Below are 14,220 nucleotides of genomic sequence, written 5' to 3' on the forward strand. Positions count from 1 at the left end.
CTCAGCCCCATGAAGGTGTGTTCTGTGGGCCCAATGTCCTGGCAGCAGATTTGTGCGCCCACTTGGTCGCCACAAAAGGGCCTGGGGAAGAAGGGAGAAGGGGGGGGGGACAATGAGGCCGAAAATACCGTGGCAGCTGCCTTGCGAGCGGAGATGCCGCCGAGATGCACTTTTTCGTCTTTGCGTTCTTCGACGTGTTCTTTTTCCCTCTGTCGAGTGGCTGGCGCTGCCCCACTACCCAGACCCACGCGTACGCACCATCTTCTCCTTGTTCGAGTGTGCAACCCCCCCAAGCGAAAGGCGGGTCAGAGTTTGGCGTGCGAGCGTGTGTGTCTGGGATGTCAGTACAACACTCGATATTGCGGGCATACAGAGATGCGCGTACACACGCTGAATGATATTAACAGACCTCCCTTCCCCCCTCCCCCCCCACACACAGGCATAACAGAGGGCACATCGACGAGACCAACGAGGGTGTCAGCACGAGAGAAAAGGGAATGCGAAGGGAGGTGGGTGTGGTGGAGTGAGAATGATGCTCTGCCTCGATGTGAGGCCACCGCTCCCTCATCGCAGCCCCACTTCTCCGTGTAACGGGGAGAAGGACTCGCAGAAGTGTAGGACTATAGAAGAGGAGAAGAGACAACGCGACATGAGGGCACATCTTTCATCAAACACACAACCACAAGTCACATACGCCCATACACATACACGCAGACGGACAGGTGCTGAGGTAGACCCCACACACGTGCTCGCCTTTACACCCAGGCACCGACACACTGGCCAAACGAGCGGACCACACTTGTGACGAGGGGGGGTTTCGTAGGGGCATATTGATCTCATCCCAAGCACCACACGTGGCAGCAGCAGCAACAACAGTAAAAGCGATCAGGGCAGCAAAGTGATCCGTAAAAGCCTCAAACCCAAGGGCGACGGAAGAAAGGGTGGCTGAAGAAGAGAAGGGCCCGGCTGAGCATCCGCACACACACACACACACACACACACACACACACACACATCACTCATAGCAGCCACGGGGGCAGAAAGAAAAGGAAGAGAAGGACGCGAGCGAGGCGAGGGTCAAAACCCCGGACCATCAAGTCCTGCACAAAGACACACACGAGCAGAGTGCTGATCGCTCCTCCCCCCTCCCCCTTCTCCCGCCGAGTGATCAGCGCGACATCGACGGCGGCACAGCCCAACTCCACAATAAGAAGAGAGGAGAGCTGCGAAAGAAAGCAGCAGGGGCAAGTAAGGCCTCCCAGAGGGAGGGAAGGGAGGTAAGGCACTGTCGCGAGAGCTTTTTGGTCCACCTTCTCCATCTGAGGCGCATGCAGGCTCGAGTGGAAAAACTCGAAGAGTGAGCCAATTGCCCACACGCCAACACAACACCTACCTGTTGCGATCGGTTTACGGCGAAGAAAACGAAGCCGAGAGCAAAGAGGGGGAGGGTCGATAAAGGGCTTGGAAGAGGGAGAAGACGGATGAGAAAGGAAGGCCAACGCGCAAAGAAGTGTAGAGAGAGAGGGAGAGGAGCAAAGAATGTACACATAGTAGTTGTGTTCTTCCGGAGTGGTGATACAGCGGATTTCATCGCACCTATGAAAAGTGCGCCCGTGTGTGCACCAGCGCTGAGCAAGCCTTGTGGCTTCTCCTTCACACGCAGACACCAACCATGAAAGAGAGAGCGAGAGGGAGAGCGGAAGCGCACCGGCTTTTTTTCCATCAGTGCGCAAGAAAAAGTTTTGCTACACAGTGAGCACTGAGGAGGAAACAAACGCCGCAGGGAGAAGATGGGCACAAAAGGGGGGGGCGACGGGAAGGAGAAGGAGCCGATAGGAGAGAGAGAGAGAGAGAGAGAGAGAGGGGGGAGGGTTTCCTGGACGATGCGCATGGAGGCACACACACACACACACACACACACACACACACACGCACAAACATGACAGAAAACGCCAACCACATATGCAGAGAAGTGGAAATGGAGCCCTAACGAGAGAGAATAAGCGAGAGGTACCTCAATACACGAGGAAAGACCGAAAGAGAGAGAGAGGAGGAGGAGGAAGAGTGACCAAAGGACTGTCTGTGCGCACAGAAGACCGAAGAATACGAACAAAGCGAAGAGCAAAAAAGGGACGCAGGCACGGGAGCAGACTCAGACACATTTGCCGTCACGGAGGGAGGAAAGAGCGAGTCCCACGTATGCTCACTAAGCCCCCCCACCAAACATAATAAAAGGAAACATGAAAAGGTTTGCGATGAAAGCGACACACTGCACGCACCACGCGCAGCGCAGCCCATAGCCTGCGTTGGTGGGAGTTCATGCGATCATCGCACAGGGATAGCGAGAGGGAGAGATAGAGAGCGACAGGCAAGAAGCGAAGGGAGGTTCACGCGCGATGCGCAGGAAGTGAGGTGCTCCCTGTATGCATTGCTTCTCTGTCAAGTGCCCTGTCAATGCAACACGTCATGCATCATTACACCTTTTTGTGGACTTCTCATTAGTGACGGTGGAGGCGGCACCGCCGTTGCCATTTATCTCGTTTTCGGCCTTGTTCTTCCTCGCCTGCTGCGCCTTGCGCGCCAGCACGAGGCTGTTCGCGTGTACGCGCTTGTCCAGGTACAGTTCCTTGAACAGCACCGCGAACAGCACGCAGTAGCTGCCGTACATCAGCATGCCCATGCGCATGCTTGTCGGGTCGCTGTCGCAGCCCCAGAACCGGTCAGACATGTCGAACGCAGGCACCTTCGACGCCAGCGCGCCAGTCGTCACGACGCTCTTCGCGTTGTGGTAGACATAGTGGGCATTGCTGAGCACCACGTCGAAGAACTTGAAGAAGAGCGTGTTGGCGTACTCGGGACTCAGCCAGTACTGGAAGTACGTGTACACGGTGATGTACATGCCAATGAACATCTGCAACACTTGCAACAGCGTGATGACCGGCGCGAAGGGACGGATCGAGCTGCGCAGCCCCATCATGACGAGGAAGTAGTAGAAGTACATGATGGAGTGCACAGAGTAGTTCATGGTGGAGAAAAAGACGCCGCTTGGGATAAGCACGTATGAGGCATGCCAGCAGTACATGGCGGTGACGATGTGGTGGTACCAATGCAAGAAGGAGACAGGCTTGCGCTGGAGCACCAGGAAGACCGTGTCGAGTAGCTCGGGTGTCTTGAGGTACATGAACAGTGCAGTGTAAAACGCGCTCGGTCCATCATAGTTTTTATCCAGCACCTGGTGCGCGTATGTGGCGATACGGGGGTTGTGCTTGTGAATGTTGCTGTGGTCAAAGGCGGCATCCGGGCTTGGGTCGTAGTAGTCGTTCTGGATTTCTTTGCCCCCAATACTCTTCGAGTGACGTACCGACAGCTTCGCGCAGCACGTCTTGTGGAAGCCCTTTTCGAAAAGGGTCGTTTTGTAGAGGTTCTGCACGCAGTAATAGGATCCGAGCACCGACACGAGCGACAGGGTGAGGTTCCAGAAGGCGACGAGGTACTTGATGTTGAAGGTCCACCGACGTCGCTCAATTAGCCCAGGCAGGGAGAAGACGGCAACAAGGTACAGCATAGCGGCATAGAAGGGGTAGTCGGGCGCGGCGTCAAGGAAGTCGCGCGCAGAGCTGCCCTTGAAATGGGCTGGAGTGTTAATCCACCCCATGACCCACTCGGAGATGGATGACGTGGCTGACATATAGGGAAGCTGGTGCTTTATGTCCGACTTCTACTCTTGCTTGTGTGCGTGCGTGTGTCAGGGGGTGGGTGGGGAAGAGGTGCTGAGAACAGCGGACAGTGCCGGAGGAGGGGGAAGAGAGCGGCAAAGAGCGGCCGAGGTGAAGGGCTAGTACGGGGCAAAGGGGGGTGGGCGAGTAGATGTGGGAAAGGGAGGCAAAGGCGACACTCTCGGCAGCAGGGCATCCAGCAAAGACCCGAAGGCGCAGACGTACACGAAGGCGGCAGCAGATGTGGAGTCCGCTGCGGGGCGAAAAGGGAAAAGGACGAAAAAAGGGAATGTGGCGCGCGTTCTCAAAAAAGGCGCCTCAAATCCCAAAAGAAAACTCCCCAGACCGGGGCGACAGCGAAGAGAGGGGGGACGGATGGAGAGAGAGAGAGGAAGAGGCGTTGATAACGGTGGACCTCGGTGCAGGCAACCTGGTTTGTACCCCCGAATCGCGTAGGTCACGCACCGATTAAAGGGAGGGAGGGAGGGAGGGGCTTGCCGACGTGGTGAGCGGCTCGACACGGAAGAAACGAAAGGAGCAGTAGGAGGGAAGGCGAGGAGCAGAGTGCAATGGTGGACACACACACATACACACACACACACACACAGGCGCTGAAACGCGGATGATCGGCGACTATGCGCAGATAGAAAAGGGGGTGAGAGCCCAGCTGTGCTCTCCTGTTCCTTTGACCTGATGGGTTGCGAGGGAGGAGTGGGGCAGCCACGCGGGGAGACAGAGGGGTGGCTGATGGATGATACTGAGTTTTCCTTCCTCCCTTTTCCGATACTCACACCGAGTTTGTGCACTCTTTCAACGTAGCAGCATCGACTGCCATTCCCCCCCTTTCACGTCTCGCTTTTCTTTTTGTTCTGAGTTCGTTTTGGCTGAGAGTTGTTTACCGCGTGCATTTGCACGACGCACACAGACAACCGAGTGGGTGTGTTCGCCTGCTTGTGTGCTTGCCCTGACCCTTGCGCCACGGCACTGTGTCCCTCCCATTTCCTCTACCCCTCGCTGGTTCCGCGGCCAGTAAAGCAACAAGACGGACGCAGTCAACAATGCGATGTAAGACTCTTGCGGTTCGAAGGCAAGGTGGTATTGTCCACTATCCAGGTATCCTGGCACATGCGCCCCACACTTCAACACATCATGAGGAGGTGACCCACTAGCGGGTCATCTCGCCAGCCACACATAGGGTGCCCCCCAAAACTGGAAGAGCGAAAGAGAAAGGAAGGGACACAGAGGAAGAGAGACAGATCGGCACCCGTGCAGGGGGAGGTAGGGGAAAGTAGAGTTGTGTGGAGGTCCTTCGTTTTGCTCGCTGGTTCGAGATTCGCGGACATGAGCATCATCTGAGCATCTTGTGCGATGTAGGCGTCGAGTGTGGGTGCGGTAGTTCCGTAAGGCGGTGACGATTGTCGGGACAGGATGGCAGGTTGGGGCTGCTGGGTGACGTGTGCACACAGTGCGGCGATTTCAGCTCGCACCTTTCCCAAGGCGGAGCGGAATACCTGAGCCAGCTCGACCGCGCTGTTCAGCTTTTTGTATGCCGCCGAGGATGCGTTGGAGAGTCGTCTCAGATGATCTTCGATGTGCTTGAGCCCGAATTCGGGTGCTTGGAAAGCAACGTAGGACCGAAACTGCCTCAATCACCGTCAACTCGTCCAAAAGGGTGAGGGGAAGTTCACGTCCCCCCACCCTCAAAGTCTTCGCTTTTCAAGTGCCTCCTTTTATCGTCGCTTTCGATCTGTGCAACACATGCGTCCAGGAGACCTACTTCACTTCGCAAGAGTTGTGTGATGGCTGTGTTGGGGGGGGGGGGGGGAGGAGGACGACACCTCGACTAAGCGGGACCTCCCATGGAGCCTACCCACGAGTCTTCTGGGGTGACGTACTGATTAAAGGACGCGTAGTCCTTCAGCCACACTTGGTGAGCAGCTGAGTGGAAGCGTCGTTCATTCCGGATGACGAGTGCATGTGCAGATGGGATGTGGGTTACTCTTCGTATTAAAACCCCAACGGGACCGGTCCTGTTTGTGTGCGAAACGCTGTCGTGGCGTACACAACGTGGTGTGAATTGGCCATGGCTGAAGATGCCGTCGCGTGAGTAGTTCTTTCTCTCTGGTTCGGTGGAGGAAAGCGCATCTCGCGTACCGGAGGTCGGAGAGGACGAGGGAAAAGGAAGGGAGAAGTGCGATTTCATCACTGGCCAGGATCCTTCGGCTCACCTATACCGCAGTTATGTATATACACGCATAGATGCAGCGGCTCAAACAAACACGAGTCCTTGTGTGTGGGTGTCCCTGCGTCCTGCCAGCGCACTTTCGGTTTCCACCTAGCACCTGCCTACTGGAGGGCAAACAGAAAAGGTCAAAGAAGAGCTCAAATAACATGGAGTACACCCAAGATGCTGGCCGTTCTGGCCAGCATCTTGGTTCCCAGCGCGAGGCAGAGAGGGGAAGGGGAAAAAGAGCGGCTGACCCATGCTTCTCCCCTGTGCTGCGCATGAGTACACTTCGTTTTGTCCATGTGTGAGTGGGTGTGTTGCAATTTAAGCACATAAGTGTGTGAGTCTCTGGCTCCTGCTTCCCTTTTTTCCTGTTCCCTTCGCCCAGTGATGTTCTTATCCATGAGAGGAGGTAGCACGATGAGAGGAGAAGTAAAGTGGGAGTGGAAGAGACGAAGACGGCGAGCATTTTCTCCAATTGCCTCCCTGTAGTTGCTGTTATTTTCTGCACTCTCGTCAATTACTGCGACTTTTTTGTACCGTTGCAGCCGTTCATCACCGCCTCCACAGATTTATCGGCTTGATTAAATGCCGCCGCTGCCGTCTTGCGCTTTGCAGTCCCACTCCTCTTTACGTAAAGGCGTGCGAACAGCGTCGCGAAAAGCACAAAATAACTGCCATACATACCCACCCCCATGCGAATCGTGCGACGGTCAGCGTTGCAGCCGCGCTCGCTGATGTAGCTGTAGTAGAAGGTGTAGAGCACGATGGCTGTACCCGCGACCATCTGCAGCAGCTGCGCCGCCGTAATGAACGGCGCGAATGGCCGAATAACCTTGCGCAGTCCCAACGAGCAGAGGAAGTAGTAGAAGTACATGATCGAGTGCACGAAGTAGTTCATGGCGGCGAACCATATGCCACTGGGGATGATTAAGTAGCCGGCGTACCAGCAGAAGATCATCACTGTGAGGTGATGGTACCAGTGCAAGAAGATGATTGGCTTCTTCGTGAGAACGAGGAAGACCGTGTCAATCATCTCGGGAATCTTGCTGAGCATAAATGCGAAGATCCAGAAGGCCAGCTCGCCTTCGTAGAGGCTCCTGTCGAGCTGGCAGGTCGTCTCGTACATGCCACGGTCCTCCAGCATGTACATGAGCAGAGTGCCAACCGCGATAGTGCCGCAGAAAGAGAATAAGGAGAGGGTTAGGTTCCACATAGCGATGAAGTACTTCAGCTTGAACGGCTCACGGTTCTCCATCGCCTTGGGGCCAAGGAATACTATGAGAATATACAGTACTCCGCTGTAGAAGAGAACGTCAAAGTAATCATCGAAGAAATTCTCCGCTACATTTCCGTCAAATTGACTTGGCAGGCCGCCGATATTTAGCATCGCCTGCAGTACAGCCGGCGCCATCGTCGTGAGAGGCAGTGATGACGGGTCGGGGTGTATATGTATACGTTGGTGAAGCGCACTAACGCTGTTGCGGCGCAGTGGAGGGAGAGAGAAGGGGAGGACCGTGCGACAGGCCGCTGGCACTGTTTGGTTGCTCTACTATTTTCCGTGCAGCACTGTTTGTCTCTCTCTCTCTCTCTGTGTGTGTGTGTGTGTCTGTGTGTGTCCATGCGGGAGCGAAAGAAATACCAAAGAGAAAAAGAGGGAGGGTGAGAAGAAGTACTTGAGAAACTGAAGGTCAGCAAACCTGCAAACAAGCGACCTCAGAAGGAATGACTAAAGCGAAAGAAATGCGATGCGAAGTGGGCGTGGCGAATTTAGGGGAAAACGAAAGAAAACCGTATGGGGCTCGTTGCAGTGCAGAGTGACTTAACATCACGCAGCGCGGAAGAGTTGTAACCTCTACGACCTTTAGCAGCACTTACCGAGTAGCGAAACAACAACAACAACACACACACACAGACAGAAAAGAGGTCTTCAGTGCCCGCGTCCTTATGGTTACGCTGCTGGATGTGTTTATGCACACACACACACACACACACACTTAACTATTTACTTAGGGATGAACTGCTTCGTCCTCTATCTTAAAGGGCTCAGAGGTTAACGTCCACACGTGCGCTTTGTAGGTAGTGGTGGTGTTGGGCGTGCACAGAGCGTATCGGTCAGGAAGGCAAAATGCAATGCTGGTTGAGCGGAAAAAACTAACCCATGCTGCACCGAGACGGAAATAATGACGGAAAAGACGAGCGAGCGAGTGAGAGATGGAGGAGGGAGAAGGGAGAGAGAGGGAGAATCCGAAGAGAAATGAGAACGAAGGAGAAGAGGAAGTATTAGCTGCAGATCGATGAACGCCGGTTTGTTTGTGCATGTGCGGCATGCCCGCGTACAGCCTCGATGCAGGAGGGACGAAGGCCCAGCAGAGGATAAGAGGGAATGTTCAGGGGAGGGTGTGTGCCTGTGTATTAGAGGGAGGCAGGGGTAAAGCTTTCCAAAGACTTTCGAGTGCAATGCGGCCGCTGACACTAACAGGATTGAGTCCCAAGGAGAGACAACCGCGGTGACTTGAGCTTCGCGTACCTGTGAGCGGCGCTAGCATCCTCGTTGCCAGGCTCCTGGTAGTGTAAGCAACCTGGCGTATACTTTGGGGCGTCCTTGCTGCACTGCGAGGTTCACACAGTGTCTCAATCACACGGATACGCACGTACTATTGCAGTCTGCCATTATTCGTTGCGTTCTTATCTCTTTTTCAGTCTTTAGTGATTTCTGCCCGCATCGTCGTTTCGCGATTACCCGCCTTGCCAACGGGAGTCTGAGTGTTTGATGAGGGCAGTGGCCTGGAGAGGGCTGGGTAATACGGACATGCGCGCCATCGTGCCTAACCGACGAGGGGGGGGGGTGCTACAGGAAAGGGAGAGGTCGATTATGCACAGATACACCCACACCCACACACACCCACACACGCACTCGAGGTGCACTTGCACAAGCTAGTTAGTTCGTTCCCGTGCTGTAGGCAGATTGCTTGGCTCGAGCACGGATCGACGGTACTGCTTGGGAGGGTGTCACAGGGCTGTCCCTAACCTCCGCCCCTGCTCTGCTTGGGTGAGGTGGCAGCGGTGGCGATCCGGTCCTTGACACGCTGCCAACAGAACCAGATCTGCCCCGTCCAGCGCGCATCTCTGATGAGTGGCTCAGATCCTTGCTTGATTCACGACTGCTTGGCGGAGACAGCGACGGCGCCTGCTTCCTCTGCTGGTGCTGCTGCGAGTTCTGCTCCCGGCGACGTCGTCGCCGACCTGTCTTTTTCGATTTACGGCGGTGCTGCTGTTGAGCGAGTGACGGCCCATCTGTCCACCCTTCTTCGCTTCTGCTCTCGGTGCGCCGACGTGCTTGATTCTCATCAGCGTCGTCGTCGTTTCCATCCTCCTTGTCGCTGGCCGATCGCAAGGACTTCCGCGGCTGACTCACCTGCGCGGGTGGCGTCTGCAGCTGCTGTCGTTGCTGCTCATCATCCTCGCTCGACGCAAAGGAGAGTGGATAGCGGTGGCCGTGGCGGTTACCTTCTCCTTCAACCTCCGAGTTGCTGCTCGAGGGGCTTTCCTCATCAGAGTTCTCCTTCGCTGGCGGCTTGTCGCACCAGCGTCGAGACGCTGATGTTTGCCAGTCCTGCTCGCCTCCGCTGCTCACCCGCTCCGCCCGACGGGCAGTCCCTTTTCCCGCAACTGCCCTCTGTCCGTGCGACAAAGTAGCGGCGCCGACGTACGACTCCTGCCACGCCATCTCTGAAGGCGGTAAGGCGAAGTTGTCGTCGACCACTGTCGCGGTCGCAACGGCATCACCACTGCCACCGCTACGGACGTCGCCAAGGGCGGTTTTGCTGATGCGCTGCTTACTTGGGTTTGCGCCACCGCTGCGACCAGACGCATCCCTCTGTGCCGACTTGAGGCGCGTGCTGGACTGCGGCGGCGGTGAGCGATGCTGGTGCTGCAGCCGCGGGCTGCGGCGGCTCGAGTGCGACGACGCGACAGAGGAGAGGGACGGTGACGGTCGAGGTGAACCACCGCCACCCACGGCGCCTTCGCCACGTTGGCGCGGCAGCGGGACAGCGGCTCGGGTCGGCGGAGACGGCATGGGCCTGCTGCTTAGGTGTGGTGGGGACATTTGACGGCGGTGCGGTGGCGAGCGTTGGACAGCAGTGTTGCCACCATCACCGCCGACTAGTTTCGGTGGTAGCAAGGGGGACACGAGCTGTGGCGGAGGGGAGAGGTGCACTGGCATGGAAAAGCCGGCACCCACCGCGGTGGTTGAGGCACGCGCCATGGTTAGAGGGCTCCCGTTGTGCAGCTTCGGCGACGGCACGGCAGCCGCCAGAGTCGCCATCTTTGGCAACCTTCCTTCTGCGGCCAGCTGCAGCAGCGTCACCCTCCGTCGCTCGTAGGTGCTGATGAACGCGTAGAGGCGGCGCAGACGCCGGCGGCATTCCTCGGCGTCGAACACGTTGAAGGGCTTGTGTGTGATGAGCACCTCAGTGGGCACCTCCACCGCACCAGCACCACCACCGTCACCTCGCCGCGTGGGTCGCGACGCCGCCGTTAGTCCGGGCCGGCGAACGCGTTGGTCCTGCGGCGAGGCCCTGTGACGCCTGCCGCTCCGGGTTATCGACGCGTCGTCGTCCTCGTCTTCGTCCTCTTTGTCTCCGACGCTGGGGGACAGGAGCGACGGTGCGAGGTCTGTTGCTGCCCCGAGGAGTACATCCCAGTACGGTGGTAGGGCCTGCCGAAGGAGGCGCATGACGTCGTCAAGCCGCTGGCGCTCTTGATCTTTTTCTGTTGCCCTCTTCTTCAGCATCCTCTCTTGCTGGTCGTCGCCGTCCCCGCCGTTGCCAGCCTTCGTCGTCAGGCCACGATCCTCATCGCCGCTGCCGTCATCGCCGCCGCCCTCGTCGTTACTGTGGTCGTCCTCGTCGTCCTCGCCACGACCGCGTCGTCGGCGCCGCTGTCTCTTGCGAAACTGTGGTTGTGGTCGCGGGTCTGACAGCAGGTTCGACTTCCGCGTTGCGATGTCGGCCGTGCTCTCCGCAAGCACCAGGTCTGGCAGTGGCAGTCCATCGACAGCCGCTGCGTCCCGCGCCTTCCAGCTGCCACCACTGGCACCCTTTTTATTGTTTGTGGATGAATGTTGCTGCTGCGCTCCCGCGGCTGGCCCCAGACTCACTTCGCCGCTGTTGTTGTGGGAGGCGCTCCCTAGTGGTGGTGTGCGAAGGCGATGCGTTGTTGGCGTCGGGACGGCGTTGTGAGAGGAGGTGTAGGCCGACGTGGTCGTCAAAGAGCGCAGGATGGGGCTGCGGATGGGTGACATGGATGGTGGGGTAATCGCGTAGGACTGCCGTGCCAGCGGCGGCGAAAAGCTGCGGGATCGGCCGTTGTTGTACCGTCCTCCTCCCCCACTCCCGTGTCCTACAGCAGCGACAGTGGTGGAGGAAGCACCACCAAGGGGTGCGTTGGTCGAGGCTGAGACTGCCGCAAACCTTGACTTTGGGCTGCGTAACGGCTTCGGCGTGCCGGGCTGACTGTTGCGGTACGCTGGCGGCGACCAACCAGTGCCTGAAGCACCGCCGAAGCCCTGCTGCAGCGCGTCCGCCTCTGCTTGAATAGGCTGTTCCTCTTCTTCCACATAGAGAAGCTCCTCCACCCAGTTGCTTCGTACTGCCGCGGTACTACTCGCGGATGCCGCCTCTGCCGATTTAACGAGGCGTAGATGGATCAGCTCTAGCAGCCCCACCAGCGACGCGTACATCGCCACGACACGGTTTTCAGAGAGCCCCGAGAGGAGCGAGACGTGCGGCAGGCAAAGGTAGTTCCACTGCAGATCGAGACGCAGTTGACGCACATCCAGCGGTGGTGCCGCAGCTAGCAATGTCTCTGTGTCACCCCACCCCAGCAGGGTCGGCCTCATTGAGATCAGTTGGCCGCCGGCGCCGCCGAAAAAAGGCGGGCACTGCTGCAGTTGGCGAGCGACGGTGCTGGCGTGCTCGCGGATAGAGGCGAGGGCGTCGAGGCGCGACGCCAGCATCGGAACTCGCATGCGGCGCCGCACGCGCGCACACTTGTCGAGGCAGCGGACAACGTGTCCCCATGGATCACCAACAGACGTGGAGCTGATACCCAGCGCCATTTCCATTACCAGCCGCGTCGCCTCCGTCTCGACAGCCGCCACCACTGGAGGCGTGACATGCATGCTCAGGTGGTCAACGTGCTTCTCCTTGGCGTTCATGTAACACAGGGATAGGCGGTGTGTGTACCGGTTGAGCGTGATGGTCTTGCGACCGGAGCGCAGACACGTGAAGGTGGCGAGGCCCTCTTGCCAGAGGACGTTCGATAAGAAGTAGACGCCGTTAAAGTGTTTCTCCACCTCGTCCGTGACGCGGAGAACAAAGTTCAACTGGTACACCTGTTGGGCTTGATGCTTGCGGAGAATGCGCTGGACTAGCTGTGTCAGCGCCGCTTGCCGGTCCCGTGTGGAGTTCTGCGCATCGTTCAGCTGGCGCAGCGCTGTAAGCAGTGGCAGACGGTCGCCGGAGTGCAGCGCCATGTACGTACACATCCACGACGACGTCAGTGGCGACAAACGCCGGGCCAGCGGCATGATGTCGTAGGCTCCGCGCAGCACTGCCGTGCGCAGCGTGGCGACGAAGCTGCTTGCGGGTCCTTGGTAGATGCCGCTTCGTAGCGCCATGTCTGCCAACTCCATCGGGGTCATACGGAATACCGCCGCAAACACGTGTAGGAGCGCGTTCGCACACGGAGACGTGAGGATCCACTCGAAGCGTTTGTAGAACGGTGAGGTGAATGTGGTGAGGAGAGGCTTGGTACGGTCCACGTTGCCGTCGTGCCGACGCGCGTGTCGCTCGGCCGCGGCTAGCAACTGCGGGTCCTTCATACCCGCCAACTCAGTCAACGTCTTTTCCCACGAGGCCAAGATGCGGTGGTGGTCTTGCACTGCGTCACCGTCGGCGGCGCCCTCACTGCTGTCCTGATTCTTCTCTGCCGTCAGGATGTGCTGATGGTAACTGTGCGCATCGCGGTATGCTTGGCGGGTGGGGTAGAGCCCGAGGGCGTCGAGCCAGAGCCCGATGCGCTGCGCGTTCTGCGCTGCTGCTGCTGGCGAAGTCGAGGAGACGGCGATCGGCTGCGCATCCACTCGCCGCGCGAGTTCGAGCGCGACGATCATCGCCGTGTGCTCTGGGCATAGCCCTGATGTACCTGCCGCCGTGAATGGAACGGGGCAGAGTGGCTCCATCTTGTCCTTTAGCGCCTTCATTGCCTCCACACGTCCTGGCACACGCCCTGGGTGCCACAGCACACTTGGCACGCTGTACGCGGCGGCCACCGTGAAGACGTTCTGCAGGTGTTGCAGCGATACCTCAGTTGACTCGAAGAAGGACGGCGCGGCAACGCCGAGAAGGGCGCCGATCAACTCCACGTCCACCCACTGCAGCTCCACGTCAGCGCGGTACAGTTCTGTCTCCGCAGGTTCTCTCGGACCATGGCGATGGCTAGTTTCCGCTGCTGCTGTTGCTGTTGCAACTCCTGCGGTGATTGCGGAGGCTGAGGTGCGCCCAGCTAGGCAAAATAGCGGGAACAGTGACACAAATCGATGCAGAAGAAGACTGAGGTACAAGGCAGCGGCCCGAAGAGCGGGTGCCGTGCCGCGCGGGAGTCCGGGAGTCGTCAAAAGGCTCCCCATGTCGTACGCCGCCCGGAGAACCATGGGCAGCGACTCGCCTGCTGGAAGGAGGACACTGCTGCTGCCGGCGCCTCCACCTTCTCCACTGCCGTTAGCGTTGCTGACTGCTGCACCGCCCCGCCGCTCGGTGTGACGGCTGCCGCCAGCGGGAGACGGAGAAACACCTGTATGAGTGCCCGCTCCCGTGGTTGGCGATGACGCGAGGGCACGCTGGCACGCTGGCCCCGCTACGCCATCCGGCCGCTTGCCTGAGCCGCCAGCGCTAGCCGCCGAGATCGGCCCTGCGGGTCCTAAGAGGGGAATACGCTGCAACCACTCGTAGAAGAAGATGTACGCGTCGATAGGACCGCCGCCGCCTGCGCCGCTTCCGCTACTGCCAGGCTGCTTCCCTACACGGACGTGGCCTTCAACAGCCGCAAAGCCGCCGGCGTCGTTATCGTCATCGTCGCCACTATCCTCCATGCCCGCCTGATCCTGCTTCGCCACGGCTGTGTCCTCCACAACGGCGTTGCTGCGAGTCGTGCCGGCGCCGCTCAAGCAGAAGGCGCACTGGAACTCAACATCACCGGATGGCATCCAGG

General features: G+C 58.4%; 3 protein-coding genes across 3 annotated transcripts; all 3 read right to left on the bottom strand.

The window, feature by feature from the left end:
* Positions 1 to 2,464: 2,464 nt before the first annotated feature.
* Positions 2,465 to 3,688, bottom strand: LBRM_14_0710 (putative fatty acid elongase; the record flags this gene model as incomplete). Its single annotated transcript, XM_001563312.1, has 1 exon — positions 2,465 to 3,688. One exon carries the CDS (start codon positions 3,686 to 3,688, stop codon positions 2,465 to 2,467), a length of 1,224 nt encoding a protein of 407 aa, XP_001563362.1.
* Positions 3,689 to 6,463: 2,775 nt separating this feature from the next.
* LBRM_14_0720 (putative fatty acid elongase) lies at positions 6,464 to 7,357 on the bottom strand (the record flags this gene model as incomplete). Its single annotated transcript, XM_001563313.1, has 1 exon — positions 6,464 to 7,357. One exon carries the CDS (start codon positions 7,355 to 7,357, stop codon positions 6,464 to 6,466), a length of 894 nt encoding a protein of 297 aa, XP_001563363.1.
* Positions 7,358 to 8,884: 1,527 nt separating this feature from the next.
* On the bottom strand, positions 8,885 to 14,215 carry LBRM_14_0730 (conserved hypothetical protein; the record flags this gene model as incomplete). The annotated part of the gene is made up of 1 exon (XM_001563314.2): positions 8,885 to 14,215. The coding sequence occupies one exon, from the start codon at positions 14,213 to 14,215 to the stop codon at positions 8,885 to 8,887; it is 5,331 nt and encodes a 1,776-aa protein (XP_001563364.2).
* Between the last annotated feature and the right edge of the window lie 5 nt (positions 14,216 to 14,220).

This window comes from Leishmania braziliensis, chromosome 14 (genome assembly GCF_000002845.2).
Source record: "Leishmania braziliensis MHOM/BR/75/M2904 complete genome, chromosome 14".
Lineage (NCBI taxonomy): Eukaryota > Euglenozoa > Kinetoplastea > Trypanosomatida > Trypanosomatidae > Leishmania > Leishmania braziliensis.